Source organism: Papio anubis, chromosome 2 (genome assembly GCF_008728515.1).
Source record: "Papio anubis isolate 15944 chromosome 2, Panubis1.0, whole genome shotgun sequence".
Classification (NCBI taxonomy): Eukaryota; Metazoa; Chordata; class Mammalia; order Primates; family Cercopithecidae; genus Papio; species Papio anubis.
In genome coordinates, this window is record NC_044977.1 from 118,618,647 (window position 1) to 118,643,734 (window position 25,088).

At 39.6% G+C, this 25,088-nt stretch overlaps 1 protein-coding gene across 3 annotated transcripts in view; it reads right to left on the reverse strand.

The window, feature by feature from the left end:
- Positions 1 to 10,996: 10,996 nt before the first annotated feature.
- Positions 10,997 to 25,088, reverse strand: part of FNDC3B (fibronectin type III domain containing 3B) — a 364,617-nt gene continuing 350,525 nt past the window's right edge. For all 3 annotated transcript variants that reach the window (XM_003894828.5, XM_031663575.1, XM_003894829.4), the window contains one exon: positions 10,997 to 14,561. In XM_003894828.5, the coding sequence (XP_003894877.1) occupies positions 14,250 to 14,561 (312 nt within the window). In that variant the 3' untranslated portion in view covers positions 10,997 to 14,249. The remainder of the gene's footprint in view (positions 14,562 to 25,088) is intronic.

A 25,088-nucleotide genomic window follows, 5' to 3' on the forward strand; every position in this document is an offset into this window, starting at 1 on the left:
ATTTGATGGCAGTGGCGGGCCATCTGGTGCGGCCAAGGGAGGTGGCAGACAGCCTGCTCCCACCTCCCGCAACTCGCCACCCGAGGGGCCACCACAATGGGCCAGGCCGTAGACTGGGTGAAGGGGAGCTCCGGGCCACCTCTGAGCACTGGAGCCACAGGGGGAGCTCCTGGCCTCATCACCCCTGCTCCAGATGCCCACCCAGGCCCAGTGAGGACCCAGAGCACCCCCCAACCCCTAGGCTGCAGGAGGGTACAGCCAGGTGCCGTGCTCCATGGAGCTGGTGGGAGCCAGGTACAAGCAGGAGCCCTGCCCCTTCCAAGTTGGTGGGGCGGGACCTCCCCAGGTGCAACTGCAGCCACCCAAGTGGCAGCTGCAACCTGGGCACCCCATGCTCTTGGGACTTGGGCATGCACAGTAGCCATGCCCTCCTGGGCAGGGCTTCAGCCACCCAAGTTGTGGCTGTGGATCCAGGCCTCCTGCTTTAGAGAGCAGGCAAGAGCCCCGCTCCCCAGGCGAAGTGCAGTTGCAGCCAACCAAACTGGGGCTGCAGACCCAGGCATCCCTGCAGCTTGGGGGGCCTGGGAAGGCCTCCTGCCTTTGCAGTCTCGGAGGTGCCTGCTCCTGCTGCCTCGCGTCTTTCCGCTCCCGTGCCTGCTACAATCTTGGAGCGGGATTGGGGCCGAGCCTGGGGGCTGTCACAGCCCGACCAAGTGGGCACATGCTCGGGGCAGTGGTGACATGCCAGCTCCTTGCTGGCTCAGCCCTCTCTGGGGGATAAGATGAGGGCAGCTGAGTGCTGGGCTGCAGGTGCCCTTCGGTGCCAGCAGCCTCCGGATGACTGAGGGAGGCAGACAGGCTCCTGGGCTGAAGTGGGCAGATCCCCAGTAAGGCCCCACCTTCAGGCCAGGGAGGACCTGAAGGCTAGGGGCCAGGCTGCCAGTCCTGAGACCAGAGTGGTGATTTGCAGCGCCTCTTCCAGGCCCAACCATGGCTGCCCATGGACCAATCAGCATGCACTTCCTTCCTTCTGAGGTCCATAAAAGCCCCAGGCTCAGCCAAAGGAGGGCAGAGAATGCGAGAAGGGAGAGACTATGGTCTGGAAGACCAGCTGCAGAGAGGAGCTACCCTCTCTGCTGAGAGCTTCAGAGACCTGCAGAGACGTTGGAACTACTAGGTGCAGACAGGAGTAACCTACTCCAGGACCTCCTCTCTGCTGAGAGCTGAACACTTGAGGGTGAGCTGCCTACAGAGAGGAGCTACCTACTGCAGGTCTCCTCCAAGCTGTTCTAACACTTAAAGCTCATCTCTTCACCTTCACTTGTCTGCTTACCTCATTCTTCCTGGCCAAGAACTTGGGCAAAGGCACCACCCATCACACAGGTTTCCAGCCAGAAAACTGACATCCCAAAGATCCTGTAACACATTTATGAGTAAGTTTTCTTGTGGAGCAGAGCTCCTGACTGCTGTCTAAAGCATGAGGATCCTTTCATTTCATTTTATTGCCTAGCTACTCTAGCTACAACTTTCAGAAAAATATTGAATAGAAGTAGCAAGACTAAGCATCCCTGACTTGTTCCTGATCTTAGCAGGGAAAGTGTTCAGTCTTTTGATGTTAAGTATGTTTGTTGTGGGTTTTCATAGATGCTGTTTATCAAGTTGAGGAAGGTCCTGTCTATTTCTAGTTTGGTAATTCTTTTTTTTTTTTTTTTTTACCATGAAAGACTGTTAGATTTTGTCAAATGCTTTTCATGGGTCTCTTGAGATGATTATATTGTTTTTATATTTTAAATAAAAATAAAAAATAAATTTTATTCATTTAAATAAATAAAATTTAAAATTTTTTAGTTATATTAATTAGTTGTATGCTGAACCAATCTTCCATTCGTGAGGTAAATTTATTTGTCCTGGTTTATAATCCTTTTTATGTACTGCTGGATTCTATATGCCAGTATTTTGTTGAAGATGTTTGCATCTGTATTTCAGAAGGATATAGATCTGTTGTTTTCTTGTGACATGAATTCATTTTTAGTAGATCTAAAATAGTTAATAATTTGAATGAATTGCTCTATCAATAGTTTTTCTTTAATAAGCAGTGCTGAAATAAATATCCTTGCATGTACACCGTTACATACAGATCTATTTTTTCTTTAGACTTTTAAGATTGCTTGACTAAAGTATATGTTCCATTTTAAAATGTAGTATTTCCAGATTACCTTCAAAAAAACATCTTCCTAGAGAGATAGATAGGTGATTTCCCCATGCTTTTTCCAATGTGATATTGATTATTTATTTATTTATTTGAGATGGAGTTTTGCTCTCGTTGCCCAGGCTGGAGTGCAGTGGTGTGATCTCAGCTCACTGCAACCTCCATTTCCCCAGTTCAAGTGATTCTCCTGCCTCAGCCTTCCGAGTAGATGGGATTACAGGCGCCCGCCACCACACCTGCCTAATTTTTGTATTTTTAATAGAGACAGGGTTTCAGCATGTCGGTCAGGCTGGTCTCGAACTCCTGACCTCAGGTGATCCACCCGCCTTGGCCTTCTAAAGTGCTGGGACTACAGGCGTGAGCCACTGTACCTGACCAGGATATTGATCTTTAAAATGTTTGCTTAAGGGCTAAATATTTCCCATTAGTTGAATTTTAATTTTCCTAACATGTACCAAGGTTGAACATTGTTCTCTACGATTTTTGTAATTTATATTTCTTCTATAAACTGCTTTGGTATTCAAAAATCTGTATTCATATTCTATTGCTGCTGTAACAAATTATCAAATATTTCTTCTATTTACTTACTTTGCATTTTTTTTTGTTGTTTTGTTTTTTGTTGAGACAGGATCTCACTCTGTCACCCAGGCTGGAGTGCAGTGGAGCAATCATGGCTCATTGTCGCCTTGACATCCCAGGCTCAATTGATCCTCCCACTTCAGCATCCTGAGTAGCTGGTACTACAGGCATGAGCCACCACACTCAGATAATTTTTTTTTTTTTTTTTGGTAAAGACTGGGTCTCACAATGTTGCCCAAGCTGGTCTCAAACTCCTGGGCTCATGTGATCCTCCTGCCTCAGCCTCCCAACGTGCTGAGATTACAGGTGTGAGCCACCATGCATGGCTACTTTGCCTATTTTTTAGAAAGAAGAAAAAAAAAAAGGTTTGTTTCTTTTCTTATTAATGTATAGGAGCTTTTGCATATGAGGAATATTAACCCTTTGCCAATGTTATTTTACAATTACTTTCTGTATTTTTAATAAGTTAAATGTGTCTCTCTTTTCCTTTTAGGCTTTTAGATTTCTGTTTAACACCTCACCTATCCTACGCAATGTCACACAAATATTCTGTATTTTTAAAATCTGTATTCATTTTTTACTGCTTCTGTAAGAAGTTACCACAAATCCCTTCTCAATGAGCAAGCTGAATAAAGCAATCCAGAAAGATACTTACAAGCACTTGTGAGAAATTTGCCTAGATGACAGAGGGAAAGACAACCTCGGGGCTTGGCTCTGAAGCGCTGGATATGGTTGAAAGGTGGAGGGCCTCAGCAAGGGTGGGCACGTGGGCAAACAGGTCTATTTCCTGGAGATCAGGGCTCTCCTGGGGAAACCTAGCAAGAGGTCAGCAAACTCCTGTGGCCTTTCAACATTCATGTCTTCAGAACCCACTCCTGCACTTCCTTTCCTTTTATTTAGTTGGTATCCTATGTTTACTCTTTTCTGTACCATTTTTTATTTCCTAACCCCTTTGTGGTAGCACTGAAATCAGCTTTGTAGAAGTGTGGTGTGTTATCTGAGCAGAGGTACTGGAGTTGACTGGACAACTCTCTTGAATGGCAGTTTTGCAATACAGATTTCAATGTTTACAGCACGTGGTGCTATTTTTTTCAACCAAAGAATACTGGAGGCTGCACATACGTGGAGGATCTTGCAGGCTGTCCTCTGATTATTTCTATCAAGGAACTATAGTTTGGACTGAAGCCCACCTACCTCAGAAAAATCCTGTCTTCATAGAATCGTAAAGATGTTAGACAGTGTCTTTCAATTTGCCTCCTCTGGAGGAACCCAAGGCTCAGAACCGAGACTTATCACTCCTTGTCTTCTGGGAAACTCAGTCCGTTTTTTATAGAGATGATAGTCCCTTCCTCAAAAAATATAACTTTCAGATGAGTACACTTGTGCCTTTTCTTTAATCAGAAAGAGTGAGAATGGCAGTGAAGGGATAAATTCAAGCCTGAAGGTCCAGACTATAGCTGCTGGTCCTCTAATATGTACTTAAACCTCATTTTAACTTTTACTTTAGCTACAACTTTCAGTACAATATTGAAGATTATGGGTTGAAGGAGCAAAAGTCTATGGGTCACATCACTGTTGTCAACTTTTAGTTACCAAATTAGTTGAGCTCAATTCAACAAACCTTTGGTTAATTTACAAACGTGTTATGTTGCATAATCATTTGTATTTTAGGGTGCTTATTTTAACATCACAATACTTATGAGATAAAGTCCAATAATTGCTGTTCACACCAGTTAAAATACAATGACAGAATAAATTCTGAAGGGCTTTTTTGCAGATAGCACAGCATAGGGGTAAGGTACACCAGCCTCAGAATTTAATGAGAGCCAGGGTTGAATCTTCCATCAACACTTTACTTAGATGCTTTGCCCAGGTTACTTAAGCACCTTATGCTTCAAGAGCACGGACATACTCACCTCAAAGTGTTGATATGAGGCATAAATGAGATAATGTATGTCAAGTGCTTAATATCAGCTCACAAATAAGTGCTCTAATTCAGCACAATGTTATTTTGGTTTTAATTTAAAAAATAAAAGCTTTCCTAGATTCAGTCTATATTGCTTGAAGGGTGAAAAATAAAACAATAACACAAAGAAGCCAAATTTGAATAAATTCCCAGCACAGAAAAACTTTGAGGCTGTGCCTTTTGCACACAGTACACCCTACTTTAAGTAAGCCTCCTTTGCAATAGGAAATCAGGTGTTAAATGCTTTCTGTCCTAGATGGGAAATTTTTGGGTTTGGTCTCAGAAACTCAAGTCCAATTAACTTAAACATAAAGGGAAATTTATCATAAGGAAAACAGGGAAGTGGGTCTCAGCAAACCGAAAAACAGGATGAAGTGGGCCTTAACTAGGGTCCTTGTAAGGAATCTAGTCCTTAATAGATTAAATTAGTGTCTAATAATCTAATAGGAATAGATTAGATTATTAATAAGAAATTATTCCTTAATCCTCTTCTTTTCTCTTTTCCTTCCAGCTTCCTTGTTTCCCCTCACTGAACACTGGCTTTCTCTACATCAAGAAAACCAGCTGCCCCAAATTTTCAAGCTTTTCATCTTATAGCTTCAGCCATTGGAGCAAGACCAATTTGAGTCTTAATCCCACATCCAGGGATGGGTCCAAGTGTAGGCTAGGGACCCATTTCTTGAATAATACACCTTAGTCTGTGCAAGGGGTCTTGGGAGAACACAACTCCTAGAGAACCAAATGGATAAAGTTAGAGGTGGAAGAGGGTGTCCCTGGCTCACTGCTTATAGGAAAGACTGTCAGACAAAACAAGAGGCCCATTATACCCTTGCTCCCTCCCCCAGGCCTATTTTACAACCAACATCTATTTTCTTATCTCAGGCTCTGCAAAATAATGAGATGTTTATATACATGTAAACCTTCAGGGTTTGTGCCAAAGAACTTTAACTTTCCAAATGCCAATTCTCACTCATGTGACTATTCAGAAGTACTGAACAGGGAAATATGCACAGTAAAACAGGAAATTCTAAGGCAGTCATTGAGGCTGGTGGGGATCAGCTGCACAAACTTTCTAGTCTAGTTCAATTTCCGGTTCTATGTGCATCAAAGTTTTTCTTCTCACCTCCTTCAACAGAACTCTTTTCACCCAAAGAAAAAAAAGAATGTATGTGCAGGTGCTAGCATACAAATGTGTTCTGTTCCATAGATCCATTTGTATCTCAAGAGGCAGTGTTCCACAGTGCATCATTCTCAAACTTTGGTCATTTGCTTATCATCCTTATGATTTCTGCCATATCTGAGTAGCCCTTGCATTATGAGTTACTTATGATATTTCTTTTATCAACTTAAATATCCACTTTAATGTAACTGTTTTTTTTTTGTATATCTCCTTCGTACAGATGACAAAAATTACATAATTTGAAAGACGTTAGACATGTGCCACTTAGAATTATCTTGTATAACCGCCTTATTTCGGAAAACACTGTCATAGTAGAAAATCAGAGACATTCAACGGCTCATAGTGCAAAAAATTTTATCTGAATTGAACATTTCTCTAATGAATTGGACAGAAAATAAAAATCCATACCTTTAGTCCTAAGAAAAAAATTAAGACTCATCCTTTACTATATTTATCCTTTGACTCAAAAAGGGGGAAGAAATTTCATTTCTTTGATATGTTTTTTTTGCAATAAAAATGCATTTTTATTACACAAATAATACATAATTCATTTTTCATTTTTTTTTTTTTTTTGAGACTGAGTCTCACTCTGTTGCCCAGGCTGGAGTATGGCAGCATGATCTCAGCTCCCTGCAACCTCCGCCTCCTGGGTTCAAGCGATTCTCCTGCCTCAGCCTCCCAAGTAGCTGGAAGCTCCTGCCACCACGCCCAGCTAATTTTTGCATTTTTTGTAGAGACCGAGTTTCACCATGTTGGCCAGGCTGGTCTCGAACTCCTGATCTCAAGTGATCCGACTGCCTCGGCCTCCCAAAGTGCTGGGATTATAGGCATGAGCCACCATGTCCGGGGCCCATTTTTCATTTATAAGGCTAAAATATTAGTGAAGACTAAACAACTCTTTAACCATCACTTCCCCACTCCCTGTTAGGGTTAATCTGAGTTATGAATTCAGAATGTATTCTTCCAGACTTCTTCCTTTGCATCTGGCCACTGTAATCTCTGTTCAGCTTAATGGTCCTCTAATGACTGTTCGCAGATTTCCTTAAATACCAGGAACCAATAAATCTTCCACTCTTTGTCGAGGGCTCTGAATGTTGAAGTACACCTTTAAAGCTCAGGAAGTTTACAATTCTGGTTAAGCCAAGACCTTGAGATCAGACAGAAGTGAAGGATGAGGGTGTTCTCCATCTTCTGAGTCTGGGCACAGCCGTGCACATGCATATGGTCTACTAGATCCCCACGACTATGTCAGGAACTTTTAAAAGTCCCCTATGAACATTTCATTTCCCAGATCTTCAAGTTTTTAGCTAATTTATTTGCCTCAACGGGTACTGCAGCCTAGGCAGCTGCCGGGTTAAACAACTGCGCTGATTATTTTTCAACAAGTACCCTGGGTATTAGGCTTTTCCCATGGAGCAGCTGCCAGTCAGTTTAAATAATAACACCCTACAAATGGCACCTTTTCCAGGTAGCTGTGAGGTAGGATAAATAGTGACAACGCTCTGGGGAGGAGACATCTTGAAGGGCTCCAAACTGCCTCTCCTGGCTGCAGGGGTGCTGATTCCAAGACTACGGCAGAGCTTTGGAGAGCTGGGATAGAGGAGATTGAGTTAAGATGCCATAAAACCAGCTGTTCTTACCAAGGTTCAGATGGTTGCAAACCTGTGGTTAATTTCCAAAGTTCTGGAAAAGTTGATTCCGGTACTTTTTTGCTAGTGTTTTTGTTGTTTTTATGGAGAAGTGGATTTATGGAGGTCCTCATTCCATCATTTTGGATGTCCTGTACATGTTTACTCACCTTTGATGGAAATATTAGAAAAGATAACATCCATATCCACGCCAGAGATTTAGTGAAAAATGTGATCAAGAGCAGAACAAAATGCCCCAACCAACAAGAGCAGCCAATATTCATCTCCATTGATAACCTCCACATCAACAAGACCTAGAGTTGCCAGGTCTTCCAACTTTCAGGAGAATCTGGAATTCCAGTATTTTATGTAAAATTTCCAAATTTTAAAATACTGACAACTACTTCATTAAAAAAGAAAGTAAAGTATTGCACTGAAAATAACACACTTGAGGGAAAAGATTATGGGTTGAAGCAGCAAGTCTATGAGCCACATCACTGTTCTGCCAACTTTTGGTTACCAAATTAGGTGAGTTCAATTCAACGAATCTTTTTTAGCTTCTAATATGGGCCAGAAAATGTGCTAGATGCTGCAAAGTTAAAATGAGGCTTGTTGCCCCATGCACACACCCCCTTCCCCCAGCGTTTGAGGTACTAGTCTAGTAGTGAAGGTGGGAATTATATTTTAGTTGTCACCCTAAAGGATATCTGTAGACAGATTTAACTATTAATTTTAAGTGGCTCAAGGCAAAATATCCTGAGAGATTTGTTTAAAAGGGTCATTTTTACAATCCCCCTGTTTAGGGAAGTGTATGTGTACACTCAGGTCAACTGGGGATGGGGAAAGGGTAAAGAACATGACAGTTGCATAAATCCTTTTGTGGCATAGGGTCAGAGAGCCAACTTCTGACCTAAATAAAAAGCACTGGAAACAGAATCCCATGGATGCTTCTTTGATTTATTCACTTGTATGGGAAAGCTCATCCTCTAGTAGCTTCCTGAGAAAAGGTGCATGGGAGGCAAACTTGTGAGATTTTCCAATTTAAAAAATGTCTTCATGGTACCTTACACTTGACTGAGAATAGGCAGGCAAGAAATCTATTATATTTCTTTCAAAATCTTGAAGCAATTTCTTCGCTTATGTCTAACGCCACTCTTGATTCCCAATCCTTCTATGTGACCAGCTTTTCATGTCGGGGAGGTTCTCTTGGTCCTAGTGTTTTGAAACTTCAAGATGGCGCGCCCTGGTACAAGTCCTATTTTCATCCATTGTGTTGTGTGCCCCCATACCCTGTTATTCTAGAAACTCATGTGTTTAATGATTTCCTCTCTTCTATTTTCTCTGTTCTTTCTGGAGTTCCTATTATTTGAATATTGAATGGTCCTGGTTTGATCCTAATCTTTTCATTTCTTTTTTTCTCCATTTTTCGGGTTATTTGCTAAATTTCAGCTTCCAACCCCGGTACTGAATGTTTAATTTCCAAGAACATTTTCTTGTTAACAGTTCCTTTTCTACAGTTTTCTATCTTTATTCTACAGATGCCTTTTCTTATCTCTCTGGAGATATGACAGTTTTTTGAAGCTGCTTCTCCGTGCAGTCTCTGATTCTTCCAAGTTGTTGGTTTGGGCTTTTCGTCCATGTTAGACACTTCCATCAGATGCCAGGTTATCACTGGTTAAGATGAAAGACTAAAAAGCTGATAGGGGATTGCTGATTGAGAGTTTCACTTTTCAGCAATGATTCTCAATTTAATATACACAGTGAAATCACCTGGGGAGCGCTCAAAAATATTGATCCCTCTGCAATACTCATTTTATTGGTGTGGGATACGATAATTTTGAAAAGCTCCCAAGGTGATATTAATGTACAGGTTGAAAAGTACTACCCAAGAGTGCTCTGGCTGAACCATTTCATTGAAGATCTTTAGATGTTTTGTTGTTGTTGTTCCCAGCCCATGGGGTTCTTTGTAATATTCTTCTGTATGCCTAGGTTCACTAATGTGCTTCTGATATGGTGCCTTCATTCTCAACTGTGGATAGTGTCCCCCAGTCCAGGGACTTTCTATTTGAACCTTCTCCTGAGGATAAACCTCTAGGCTTCTGCAAGAGTGATGGAGGTGGGAGGGGAGGAGGGACATTTTTGTGCAGCTGAAAAAAAAAGGGGGGAGGGATTTTATGGATCTAGCTGCATTTTAAACAACTTTCAACGAATACTATTTTAGCCTCTTCTCTCTCTTCACTATCACTTCAAAGGGATATGTTTTTGAGCCTTTAGGATATCGGGCATTGAGAATAAAAAGATTGATGCTCATTTTCTCCTCTGCCAAATTAGAATTAACTTTTGTTGATCATATTTCCAAAATTCTGGTGCCAATAACTCCTCTCTTTCTTCCCAGTCTTGAGGGTTGAGTTGTGACTTAAAAAAAAAAATTCTTTATTTTCAGTGGTGTCAGCAGCATACAAAATTTGATGTGCTCAATTTGTCATCTTTACCCGGAAGAATAATAACCATGCTTCATATAAGTGAGGTTCAATAAAGTTATAGTTTTTTTTACACATTTTCCTGAAAAATAAGAGAGAGAGTGGGAATTCCTACCAAGACAATCTAAAATCACAAAACCATGGCCAGAGCAGGAACACTGTGTTTTATTGCTGTTGTTGTTGTTGTTGAATGAGACCTGCAGGAAATGAGATGAACACTCTAGAGTTTGTCAGGGGAGAGGAAGCACCCAGTGTGCCAGGTGAAACAAGGGCGATCTGGACTCCTGAGTTTTGGTAGGCAGATAAAGTATTAGGCAAAAAGGTACGTTATCCACAGAGACTCTGATAAAGGATTAAACTGGCAGCCTATATAGTTCACAATCACCTTTTAGTTGGCTCATGAAGGAAATCTGGATTTTTAGCTTCTTTTGAAACATGGACATAGGTGATTGTGGCTCACAGTCCTGCAAGGCCTTGGTCAGCAAGAGCTGAGCTGCTGCCTCTGTGGAAGGCCACCTGCCTGGCCTCCAAAAACACATGAATTTTCAACTTCTCTGAATATGCTTTAAGTATTTAAAAAGCAAGAATAAGGCCGGGTGCAGTGGCTCACACCTGTAATCCCAGCACTTTGGAAGGCCGGGGTGAGCGGAGATCATGAGGTCAGGAGATCGAGACCATCTTGGCCAACATGGTGAAACCCCATCTCTACTAAAATTTTAAAAAATTTTTAAAAATTAGCTGGGTGTGGTGGCGAGTGCCTGTAATCCCCAGCTACTTGGCAGGCTGAGGCAGGGGAATCACTTGAACCTGGGAGGCGGAAGTTGCAGTGAGCTGAGATCGTGCCACTGCACTCCAGCCTGGTGACAGAACAAGACTCTGTCTCAAAAACAAAAAAAGAAAAGAAACAACAACAACAAAAGCAATCCTAGTCATGGCAGAAAAACCCTACTTAAGTCAGAAAGAATTAAAACATTTATTGGGCATAAATATATTACATATACACTACAGATACAGTTAGGTATTACATATAGCATAGTATTTGCAAAATCTATACATTAAAATTGATATGGCAGTTTTAATACAATGTATATGAAATAGTCTAAAATTTACAATACAGGAAAACATGATTTTCTTTTTCTCCTAGAGTTGAAAAGCTTGGAATGTATGTCCAACAGTGAGGTAAAACATTTTATCTTTCAATTTAAAGAATTGTGCAAGGATAACATTCAAACACATTCAATTAGGGCACTTCTCAATTTTGACATGAATACTGAATTACTGTAGCCAACAAAACAAGGTTAGAAAATGCCAACATTTAAAGGTGATAAGAACAAGGCAGAGAATATGCAGAAAGTCTCTTTAAAAAGTGTTCTTTTTCAACAATTTCTTTGAGGACAAAGGGCAGTTTGCTTCACATGACTGGAATTTCTTGTGCCAGGGATGAGTTTGACATACAGAGAAGAGTCAGAGCATCAGAAGGCCACTCATTCACTCCTCACATAGCAAAAGGGCAAAGAGATCAGGTTAATAGAACACTTTATTTTATTGTTCGTGTGTAATGGCAATATATATAGTTATATATCAATATCACATATACATATTTGTGATAGAAAACAGTGCCATAGAGAGTAATAATTTTCTGACTGAAGGAATATAATGAATACCAAATAATGGAGAGCAATAAAATAAAGTGCTGTCAGCTTTGTATTTCACACACTTCAGCTTCCTGGTGGTTAAATGATAGTATGAAAATCTCAAGATCAAATATTCATATAGATTTTGGCCTAAAGTACTATTTACTTAAAAAAAATTCAACCAATTCAGAGAATTTCTTTATAGCAGCAGTTCTGAAGTGTTTCAAAAAAGAGACTTCCCCAACCCCCCGAGAGGGGGCCTTGTACTCAGTTGAATTTGCATTGCTTAAAAAATACCTCGCCCCGAAACACCTGCGTGGGATTTTTTAGAAAATGCACATGCTGTGTCACAGTGCGCCACAGCACATGTTTCCACAGGGGGCTGAGTTTTGGAAGGCCAGAACTTTGGCAGAAATATATTTACCTCGATGCCATCAGTTTGCAAAGCTAATTAAACTAATTATTATAGTCAATAATAAAAAATACAGAACTCTCTAGTACTCACTACATCAATAGAGGCACACAGAATAATTCACTCATCTCAGCATTTTCTTCCAAGAGATGATTATGGTTTTGGGGTACATGTAAACGTTTCAATCACGGATAATGGATTTCTTTTTTTTTTTTTTTTTTTTGGCATTTAATGCACTAGATGCTCTTATCTTTTTAAAAACACAAGAAAATGTCAGAAGATTAATAATACTACAGATGTTGCCAAGGAACAAGACTGACCTAAAATTACAAAAGTATAAAACACAAAAATATAACATGCTACAAGGGAAAATTAGTACATAAGTACATTTAAAAATTTTTTTACAATAAATAAAGATTGCACTGTAATTGGCATTTAAAGTACTGTATGCAGAATATAGTATAAATAAACCAAAAACAAAATAATGTTGGTTTCCCCATGACTTTGGTATGGGAATATTATAAGCTAGTACAGGATACTGCATCTTAGACAACAAAGACCAAGCACAAAATAGCTATGATCAAGAAAAACCAAGTAGCAAAAATATACAAAAACAGAAGCAGGGGGATACACTGTGTCTGTTGCACCCTTTTGGAATATATTTGCACCTCCAACTCTTAAATGTCCCTGAGGTACTCGAACATTATGGACTTCATATAAATAATCCAATGACTTTGGGTTAAAATTGATTATCTCATGACTCAAACACATAAGAGTAACACTTTGCACTCCAATAGCACCTGTTGGTCAAATATCTCAAAGCACTTACAAACATAAGAATCCCCATTTTATTTTTATTTTATTTTTCATGCATGGGAAAACTGAGGCACAGAGAGGTAAAGTGACGTGTTCAGGTCACGCAGCAAGTTAGTGACAGATCCAGGGAGAGAATCTAGGCTCTTTGATTCCCAAACACCCTGTGTTTACCATCAAACACCATTCCCTCTCCAACCATGGCCAGGCAACCCCACAGACATAGGAACTACAAATTTAGATGACTCTCTTTTGGGTTTTATCAATTTTCATCTGCGGTTACATTAGTATTATGTGCACTGAATTAAGGTATTGAAATTCAATCACTTCATTGATACCTCAAAGAACAGCCTAAAAGGCAAATGCTTCAAAAATAATGAGCTGACACATAAGAAGACTGCTCACAATTAGTGTAAATCATGGACAACGGGCAGAGGCACTAAACTGTCGCCAGTTCTTGTCATATAATTCTGGTCAAACATAACAGAATATAATAACTCTAGTGATTAGAAGTAGTTATATACAAAGACAAACAAACAAGTTAAAGCAGCCTTTAAAATAGCTGAACAAGAAAACAACTAACTATTGCACAATGCCCTCTTAAAGTTACTGCTATGAATTGATGTGGTAAAATCTACAATGCTCCATAATTTATAGGTGCATTCTGCTTACTTGATTTCTTATACAGGCAGCTCATAGTGTTAAAATTATAAGAAATACAGATTATTAAAACATTTTAGATTAAAGTACACATTTTGATTTCAATGAGCTAAACACAGTTAAATAACTGAGTGACAAAATGGTTGTTTAGGGCAGTCTTATCTGAGTGAACATATCTTCTGTATGTTGCTGTTGCTGTGTGGTAATACTCTGACAACACTGAAATCCTAGCCCTGTAAGTACACACACGGTGATTCATGTTTACAGATATAGATGATCAAGACATAAGAAGTGACTGGTGAATATAAATTACTAAACTGTAACAAAAAAAAAAAAAAAATCAAAGGCTTGCAAAAGACATCAGTGAAAACAGAATGAAGGTAAATCTGAAAATTTAAAGGAAAACATAAGAAAGCTAGCTTTTGGTATCTGGTATGCTTTTCTTCTTTTTTTTTTCTTTTTCTTTTTTCTTTCTTTTTTTTTTTTTAAAAAAAAAAATCCAGTTTAACCTCTTCCTAGTTTTGCATTTCAAAAAGGTGCACCAAAACACTGACAATTTTTTTGTAGCTAAATCTGTAAAACAGAGTATATAAATCAAAGAACAAAAGGGCTTTAAAAAGGGGAGTATCTGAATAAATGTGTGTATTAAAATGTGTAGCATTAATTCATACCTCTAGTTTTGTTGGGTTTACTTCATTAAGAAGTACTGTAATATAAAGGCAAATAAAATGGACAAAGTTGCAAAGCCAAGCACAATGATGGCTGCAAACTGTTCATCAGTAGGCATCATGCTCTTCATTTTGGGATCATCTAAGCTCCCCATGTCCCCTGTAAGCATGACCTCACTTCGTTGTAATACAAAAGCCGCAGAGGGGCTGAAGGCTCCGCTTAGCTCCTGAGAGGTGTCTAAACAGCGACGACATGCACATACGCGGAACCTGTAGTCTGTGTTGGTCTGGAGGCCTGAGATTTGGAATGTGGCTTCTTCTCCCTTGTACACCTTCAGGAAAAGAAAGAGTTCTAGTTAATTAATTTATAGCGACACTGTTGTCTCTAGAATAATCTTGATTTAGATTCACTCCATTCACTCTTGGTTTACATTCAGTTTCACTCTTCCGTAACAAAAATGATATAAAAATGTATTTCTCTCAATCTGTATTCACACCATAAAAAGGGTATTCTAACACATTTTGAATGAAACAATATAAAATCCAGTGACTCAAACTTTGACAGAAGGAGATAAGGCACTGACTAGAAATGCAGCTCACATTTTAAGTAGTAAAGATGCATCTCGCTAAATTTTATAATTTAGGTCGGTGGTCCCCAACCTTTTGGGCACCAGGGACTGGTTTTATGGAGGCCAATTTTTCCACGGACAGGGGTAGTTTCGAAATGAAATTGTTCCACCTCAGGTCATCAGGTGTTAGATCCACATAAAGAACGCACAACCTAGATCCCTTGTATACACAGTTCACAATAGGGTTCATGCTCCTATGGGAATCTAATGCCTTACTGATCTGACAGGAGGCGGAGCTCAGGCAGCAATGCTCCTGCTCGCCACTCACTTCCTGCTGTGTGGCCTGGTTCCTAACAGGCCACTCACCAGTACTGGTATCCGGCCTGGGGCTTGGGGACTCCTGATTTAGACTATAAATCAAAAGATGTCATAATACAAATAGCTCTATGTTTTTGGTCCCAAGAACAAAGTTAACATTTTAAAATGGAAACAATTAAAAACTGAGCAAACAAAATGGAAATTTTCCAGCAGGATGATTTTTTGACAACTGGATACACTACAAACGCCTCCCCTCAAGATATCCCACCTCCACCCCAAGAGGTAGACACTATTCTGACTTCTAATTCTGTAATTAATTTTGCTTGTACTAGGAGTTCACATAAATGGAATCACGCAGAACACACTCTCTTGCGCCTATGAGATTCACTCATGTTATCGAGCTATTCGGCAGTAGTTCCTTATGACTATACCTCAATTCCTCCATTTTCTTTTCAGTGGACATTTGGGTTATTTCCAGCTTGGAGGTTTCGTATAATAAAAATGCTATTAATAAGAATGTTATGAATGTTTTTGTTCAAATTTTGAGAACTTATTTTTCTGGGTAAATACAAGGAAGTGCTAGGTCATAGAGTAGTTCTATAGTTAACTTCACAAGAAACAGTTTTCCCAAGAGATTGTATCCCTTTGCACTCCCATTAACAGCATGAGAGTCTGAGCTGCACCACATCCTCATCAACACTGATCGTCAGTCTTTTCTGTTTTAGCTATCCTAGTGGGTGTGAATGGTACTGCGACTGCATTTCTGTGATGCTTGAAGATGCTGCGCATCTTTTCACGTGCTTACTGGTTGTTCATGTACCTTCTTCTGAGAACAGCATGTACAAGTCTTTTGCCTATCTTTAATTTGCAATTTGCTTGACTTTTATTAATTTGCAGGGCCTTGCTATGTGATCTGGATATAAGTCCTTAGACAGATATATGTGTTGAGAATATTTTCTCCCAGTTTTCTGGCATGCCTAATTGTTTTCCTGAGGAATTTTTTTGGATGTAGCCCACTTTATCACAAACTAACATTTAAATAATTTGGTGGTCTGTCTTGAGTTTCCATCTCTGTATGACAAATCTGATTTCTTCTATTAAGAATCTGGGATGTTTTCTTCCTGTTTGTTAACACTAATCATCAAGAGGCTTACTATTATAGAAACCTGAAAATGACCAGTTTACTTAGACATTATCACATTTTGGTTGACTGAAACTAACAAAAGTCTCTGAAGGGGGATGGAGGAAGAAGGTCTCACAAGGTTCTTCTAGCAAAATGAAACCAATCCTCAAAAAACTTAAGAGGAAATGATAATCAGATTAAAATTGCATAAAAATTTATGGCTTATATTAGAGTCAATGGATAGAAAAAATAGCTGAAACAAAACCAAATCAATAAGAGATTTGGCTAATTAAAAAAGAAAATAAAATTAACAGAACTCTATCTGAGTAGCACTGAGTGAATACCTGTGAGGTGCTTAAAACACACCTGGTATGAAGTTAGTGCAGAGTAGGAGTTATTATTATTATTGATATTTAGAACTGAAAAATAACTCAGCAACAAACTATTTTAATAAACTTGTCAATTTTGTCAAACACTTTCTTTGCATCTAATGAGATAATTATATGGTTTTTGGCTTTCATTCTGTTAATGATGTATCACATCTGTCGATTTGGGTACACTGAATCATCCTTGCATCCCAGGGATAAATCCTACTTGATCATGGTGGATGATCCTTTAATGTGTTGTTGAATTTGTTGAATTGGGTTTGCTAGTATTATATTGGGGATTTTTACATCTATATTCATAAAGGATATTGGCCTGTAATTTATTATTATTATTTTTTGTAATGTCCTTGCCTGCCTTTGGTATGAGGATAATGCTGGCCTTGCAAAAAAGAGTCTGGAAGTATTTCCTCCTCATTTACTTTTTTGAAAGAATCTGAGAAGGACTGGTATTAGTTATTTAAATATTTGGTAGAGTTCAGCCATGAAGCCATCAGGTCCCTAGGGTTTTCTTTGATGGAAAACTTACTGACTTCATCTCCTCACCAATTGGTCTATTAGATTTTCTATTTCTTCAGTGTTGGTAAGTTGTATACATCTAGAAATTTATACATTTCTTCTAGGTTATCCAATTTGTTGGCATATATTTATTCCTAATAGTCTCAAATGTTCCTGTGTATTTCTGTGGTATCTGATTTTGTGTCTTCTGGGCTTAGCGAAAGATTTGTTGATTTTCTCTTTTCAAAAAAAACAACTCTTAGTTTGGTTGATCTTTGTACTGTTTTTCTAGTCTCCTTCATTTATTTCTGTTTCCATCCTATTTCTTTCCTTCTGTTAACTTTGAACTTAGTTTCTCCCTCCCCGCAGTTCCGTGAGGTATAATGTTAGGTTGGGATCTCTCTTCCTTTTTGATGTAGGTGTTTAAACTTTGCTTTTAGAACTGCTTTTGCTGTATCCCATACATTTTTTTTTTTTTTGAGACAGAGTCTTGCTCTGTCGCCCAGGCTGGAGTGCAGTGGCACAATCTTGGCTCACTGCAAGCTCCGCCTCCCGGGTTCACGCCATTCTCCTGCCTCAGTCTCCCGAGTAGCTGGGACTACTGGCGCCCGTCACCACGCCCGGCTAATTTTTTGTATTTTTAGTAGAGACGGGGTTTCACCGTGTTAGCCAGGATGGTCTTGATCTCTTGACCTTGTGATCCACCAGCCTCGGCCTCCCAAAGTGTTGGGATTACAGGCGTGAGCCACCGCGCCCAGCCGTATCCCACACATTTTAATACGTTGTATTTTCATTTGCCTCAAAAGATTTTTAAACTTCCATTTAATTTCTTCATTGACCCATTTGCTGTTCAGAAGCATGTTTTTTATTTCCATGTATTTGTGAATTTTCCAAAATTCCTTCTGGTATTGATTTCTAGTTTCTTAACACTGTGGTCTCAAAAGACACTTGATATAATTTCAGGCTTCTAAAATTTGCTGAGGCTTGTGTTGTGCCCTAACATTTGATCTATCCTGGAGAATGTTCCATGTATGCTTGAGAAGGATGTGTATACAGTTGCTGTTGGATGAAACGTCAATTAGGCCCATTTGGTCTACAGTATTGTTCAAGTCCAATGTTTATTAATTTGTTCAAGTCCAATGTTTATTAAAGTCTCCTACTATTATTGTATTGCAATTTATCCCTCCCTTCAGATCCTTCAATATTTTATGTATTTAGGTGCTTCAATGTTGGGTGCATACATATTTATAACTATTATATCCTCTTGAGGAATTGATGCTCTTATCATTATATAATGTCCTTTTTATAGTTTTTGACTTAAAGTCTATTTTGTCTCATACAAATTTAGCTATCCCTGCTTTCTTTTGGTTTCTATTTGCATGGAGTAATCTTTTTCCAACCTTTCACTTTTAGTCTATGTGTGTCCTTAAAAGTGAGGTGACCCTTGTAGGTAGCATACTGTTGGGTCTTAAAAAAAAAAATTCATGGCTGGGCACGGTGGCTCATGACTGTAATCCCAGCACTTTGGGAGGCCGAGGTGGGTGGATCACCTGAAGTCAGGAGTTCAAGACCAGTCTGACCAACATGATGAAACCTCACCTCTATTAAAAATATAAAAATTAGCCGTGTGGGACGGCATATGCCTGTAATTCCAGATTACTTAATCTCAGATACTCAGGAGCCTGAGGCAGGAGAATCACTTGGACCTGGGAGGTGGAAGTTGCAGTGAGCCGAGATTGTGCTACTGCACTCTAGCCTGGGAGACAGAGTGACACTCTGTCTCAAAAAAAAAAAAAAAAAGAAAAAGAAAAAATTCATCCAGTTACTTAATGTCTTTTTATTGATGAATTCAATCCAAATAATTCTGCCTATTAATACAAATACCCTAGAAATGAATTTCCAACAAATTCAACTTTGCCTGAAAAACTTGCCAGCTATTTAGTTAGTGGGAATCTATAAACGTCTCTACTACATGTTTCTAAAGCCCACTGTGTAAACTTCCACCAAGAAACAGGACATTCCATTAGTGAATACAAGTGCACTGGACATGAATTTAGTGTTGGGTCCAGATTGAAAGACAGCAAAAGGATCTTATGATTTGGAATAGAGGCCAGGCTTCCAATGTTCACCTGGTACCCTTTTAAAGAGATTCCTCCCTCATTTTCAAACTTTACTTCAAGCATCTTATTATTATATGTTTGCTTAGTGACTAAACTCCAGACAACCAATTCTGCTTACTACTTATACTTTTCCAGATTTATCTTGCTTTTGTTATTCTTTTTATAAGATTTTAAGCACATTCCTCCTGGTGAGTTATCTTGTTTCTTAAAATTGTGGCATGTGCCATAGCTGTTTTGAGTTACAAATAGCCTAGGCTGCAGCAACTAAGAAGAGCTGTAAGCAAACCCCTCGCAGTCCTGAGAGACAATTCCTTTCTCACTGCTCACAGTTCCAATGATGAATCTAAATGAATGTTTGAAGATGAGCCCATCGTTATGGTGACTGCCCCAATCCATACACAGCCAGCTATTCAAGAGTTCAGACTACACCACAAGGAAACTGCCTCTCTGTAAGTTACTTCCCAACATGTGGGGGGGTCTCAGGAAAACAATAGCCATTTTTTTTTTCTTTAAACAGAGCTTTTAGTTGTGAATGTTCTTTATTTTCTTAATTTATATTTAATTTCTTAAGTATAGAATGCTTTTCTTGGAAACTGTTTATGAAGGGGGTAATTTGCAACCTCTGGGACTATACCAGGTTGATAAAGCAAGTCCTTCCACATTTGCCATCTGGGCTTTGGTTTCCCTATCTTCAAAGTCACAGGTATACAATTTATTCTGACACTCTATGGTGGTGATAAGTTAATGTTGGGATGTTTATCAAGTTGGAGAAAAGCTGACATCTGAGCCAAGTTTTCTGATATACTTCTTTCATTGATTCTTTTGCAGGTGACACCTCTTGAAATATTTGTTTACCCTGATTATCAAAGGGTCAAATAACGTAGTCATTAAGAGTTCTTTTTCTCTGTGCAATCCTGGGAGCTGGGTCTGGCTGGTGTGACTTGGCACTAGGAAGCATTAAGCAGACACTTCTCAAGCACAGAAACTGGAATCAGGATTTCACTCTAAGTCCTTGCTCTGCTACTTACTAAGTCTGTGATCTCATGCAAGTAACAGCTTTGTGCCTTAGTTTTCTCATCTTTAACACAGAGCTAGAACCAGTATCTAATAGTAATATTACTTCAAAGGAGGTTGAGGATCAATCGAGAAAATAGATGTGGAAAATGCTTTGCAAAAGGAATATGCTGGAGGGTAAGTCTGCTTTATTGAATTTAATCTTCTTAATTATGCTGTCAGGTAAATATCATTACTTTCATTTTAGAGACGAAGAAACTAAGGCTCAGAGAGGCTGTTAATTTCTTAAAGTCTCTTAGCAAATAAGGGGAGTTGTGGATCCCAGATGAGATCCCACTTCCAACTCAAACACCAACCCTCACCACTGAAATTGCCCCAGCTCTGCCTGTTCCATTATTGTCCTCCACTTTACTCCTCTTCTAATGACTACAGTGTGACATTGTGTCCAGGTTTCATGGCCTCTGACTTTGTCTTTCCATATCTCGTGGCTAACTCCCTGGTATTTCCATGAAAGACCTTCTAAATCATCCTACCATGGCTCCTGCTGCTTCATAAAGGAAAACACAATCTTTTATGATGTTATCGAAAGCAGCTCCCTGCTCAGTTTCTGCTAAACACTTGGACAGTGTTTTTGTGATGTGGCCTCTAATTTCTGCCATCAAACAATGATGTCACTGTACAAAACCACTTAATAACCTATCCCCACAAATGTTTTAGAGACTTCTGGAAAGTGAATATAAATGTACATTTATATCTATTTTAATTATTTCTACAGTTTCCAGAATTTGTATGGCTACATTCTCTTTTAAAATGTGGGCTCAATGGGAGGATCATTTGAGGTTAGGAGTTCAAGACAAACCCTGGTAAGATTTAAAAAAAAAAAAGCCCAAACGTATATTTAATTTCCCAGAAACCCAATTTAGAGACTCTTGAACAAAGACTTCATATATTAATTTTAACGAAACTTCCCAACTTTAACTTTGTAGAGTGGAAGATATCTGAAAATGTATTTTAAAAATAAAGGAATCCTACTTTTCTTGTACCATTAGGTAAAAAACATAGTAAAATAATATGAATAGCTAACTGAAGGGAACTTTCTTAACAAAAGCCTAATCAAAAGTTAGCTTTTAATTTGTAAATGTTTTTCTTTTAGCTATTCTTGTTATTTTAATAGGAACAGCTTCCCTCTTTCACAAGCCTTGCCAACACAATGTTAACATTATCTTTTTTACATTTAAGATAAATATATTGAGTGAGACAGTGTTCTATTATTTCCATATCTCCACAGCAACCAGCACAATGGCTTGAACAAAGTAGATGCTCAGTGAATGTTCTCTAATTAGAACCCTCAAATACTCAAAGAGTAGACATTCTGATACCACAGTGTTTGAAAAGAGAAACTAACAAGTAAATGTGAACAGTAAGCATTCAGATGCATACACAGACCATAGGGGCAAGAGAGAGTTTGGTATAGGTGCAGTAAAAAATAGAGTCTATTGATAGAAAATATGGAGTTTCTAGTATATTTTATGCACGTGAATAGTTTTTCTTTTTTTTTTTTTTTTTTTTTTTTGAGACGGAGTCTCACTCTGTTGCCCGGGCTGGAGTGCAGTGGGGCGATCTTCGCTCACTGCAAGCTCCGCCTCCTGGGTTCATGCCATTCTCCTGCCTCAGCCTCCCGAGTAGCTGGGACTACAGGCGCCTGCCACCACGCCCGGCTAGTTTTTTGTATTTTTAGTAGAGACAGGGTTTCACTGTGTTAGCCAGGATGGTCTCTATCTCTCGATCTTGTGATCTGCCTGCCTCGGCCTCCCAAAGTGCTGGGATTACAGGCATGAGCCACCCCCAACACGTGAATAGTTTTTCTAATATGTTCTAATAGTTTTTGAAGTGATCCAAATATTAAAACTTTGCAAATACTCTTCTAGTTATATAAGCATGTAAATGTGAGAACACACATACTTCATAGCTTGTCTATCTTGGCTGTGACTATAATGTCCTTAAAAGCCAGCAAATTCACACAGACCAGTGTGGTGAGGCCAGTCATATCTCAGTGAAGATTTTTTTAGAGTAACAGATTAAGGATTTTCAGGTTCAAAGAAAGTAACAAAGACGAGCTTTAAAATGAAATGTAACGTCTCAATTTTTTTAACTAAATGGTTGCATGGGGAATAAGCTAATCATATTTTATACAACTAAATGAAATAAATTTTTGAGTTATTACACTTGTAAACCTATGTTATTAACTATAAACTGATGGGGGTTTAAAACTAAAATATGAGATCCAAAAGCCCCAGATACGATTAAGAATCCCAAATAACTGAAAATTAATTCTTTGTACCTGTCCCTTGAAGGTGACAACCTTCTGCAGATGAGAAACATACTCCGCCCCCACATGAAGATAACAGACTTGTGTGATTATGGGATTACGGATTAAGTGGGATACCATGTAGCAACCTCCTAGGACGGGGCTTGGAATGCAGTAGGCATCTAAGAAATGTCAACATGACATATTATATTGCTACTTTATTGTACTTTCCCTGGCCCCCCCCTGCAGGAATCATGTGTAACACTCTAGGACAAATGCTTGGAGCCAGGGACCCTTGGGGCCTACAAATATAGGACTTGCAGAAGTCAAACGGAAGGGGAGCCTCATGATGCTGACTTGGTGTCCAGGCATGGCCACAGACACTTACAACCCACAGTACTTAGGAACGAATGATGTCACAAAAATCACCATGTTGCCAGGCCTGCCATACAGCTGTGCCTGCCCCAAGACTGTGCAGCTCTGTGCATCAGGGCAGCAGGCCACGCCTTGTGTCCCTTTGTTTTCATTCATTTTGACAAAGGCACCATTATGGGCTTTTCCTTTTGACTCAATCCAATTTAAACGGCACGGCTCCATTTGAGATGTTTTTTATTGAAGTAACCAATCATAATATTGTAATAAGTATAGAAGCATTATTATTTTTACAAAGACTATTTCTGTTCTTGATTTGATGAACAATATATTTTAAAGTAATCTCAACATGTTTATTCCAAATGAGAGGATTTAAAGTAATACCCAGACAACTGAAATGAAGAATCCATAACCCTTAATTCAAAATAACATGCTGCATAGTTGAAATCCTGTAAATAACAGGAAGCTTTTTGGGAAGGGTGGCGAGAACAGTGTATGCTCGGCTGCTGGAGGCTTACCTTCATCTCTTTACTAATGTCACCCCTCCCAAGGACTGAAAGGGAGATATAATTGCACCATGTTGTCATCTGTACAGCTCCTTCTCATGACTGAATGATCTAATGCTCACAGTAACCATCAGAGTTAGAGTTACAATGAGAAAGCCAAGACTCAGGTAGGTGAATTAATTCCTCAAGAATTACATGACTATGGGAGGAAGACTTGTCCCCATGTCTCCCCTACTATGCCTACCAGGCTCAAGGGGAAATGTGCTAACCTGCAGGCGCCCTCTATTGAGGGCATAATGTTGGGCAGGTAACTTTGTCCTTGAGCCAAATATAACAGGCAAGGGTACTGTTAGTGAACTGCTTCCTGGGGGTTTTCACCCAGTGGGCCTATAAACTCTTAGAGGACTACCCAGGAATCCCTCACAATGTGAAACACCTGACAGTTTCTCAATAAACCCAGGGTCCTCTACCTGGACTCCACGGAAGTGACTATCATTTCATTTTACATGAAATTTTAAGTAGAGGTATGGGTACATGTATGGGAATTTTTCTGATATAAGGGGTCACAGCCTTCAGATACTTAAATGAACCTACAAAACTAAAACAAACTAAGAATCAGTAAAATAAATGATGGTTTTTATAGAGGTCTATCTTGATCTATTTTTACTTTCTTCTAAATTTGACCCTTTATTCATGCAGAAATAAAAAACTGTGCTATGAGATAGTCATAGCCTCACTGTTTAATTTCTGTATTAGGGAAATGAGTTGAAAGTCATTAAAAAAAATATGATGAAGGGGCTGGGCATGGTGGTTCACACCTGTAATCCCTGCACTCTGGGAGGTTGAGGCGGGTGGATCACTTGAGGTCAGGAGTTTGAGACCAGCCTGGGCAACAAGGTGAAATGCCATCTCTACTAAAAACACAAAAATAAATTAGCTGGCTGGGTGTGGTGGCTCATGCCTGTAATCCCAGCATTTTGGGAGGCTGAGGCAGTGGATCACTTGAGGTCAGGAGTCCAAGACCAGCCTGGCCAACATGGTGAAATCCCATGTCTACTAAAAATACAAAAATTGGCCTGGCATGGTGGCAGGTGCCTTTAATCCTATCTACTTGGGAAGCTGAGACGGGAGAATCACTTGAACCCGGGAGGCGGAGGTTGCAGTGAGCCGAGATCATGCCACTGTACTCCAGCCTGGGTGACAGAACAAGACTCCATCTTAAAAAAAAAAAAAAAAAAAAAAAAAAGGGAGGCTCCAGCCAGGATGTGTTGCAGACTCCCAAGACTTTAAAATACTTTGGTCAAGAGACGATCTTTCCTTGTGGTACTTTTTGTGATACCATGTAGAATCAATGCACGCCTTGATACTATATTCTAAGAATGATACAAGATAAAAATATATTGATACAGGGCCGGGCGCGGTGGCTCAAGCCTGTAATCCCAGCACTTTGGGAGGCCGAGACGGGCGGATCACGAGGTCAGGAGATCGAGACCATCCTGGCTAACAGGGTGAAACCCCGTCTCTATTAAGAAATACAAAAAACTAGCCGGGCGAGGTGGCGGGCGCCTGTAGTCCCAGCTACTCCGGAGGCTGAGGCAGGAGAATGGCGGGAACCCGGGAGGCGGAGCTTGCAGTGAGCTGAGATCCG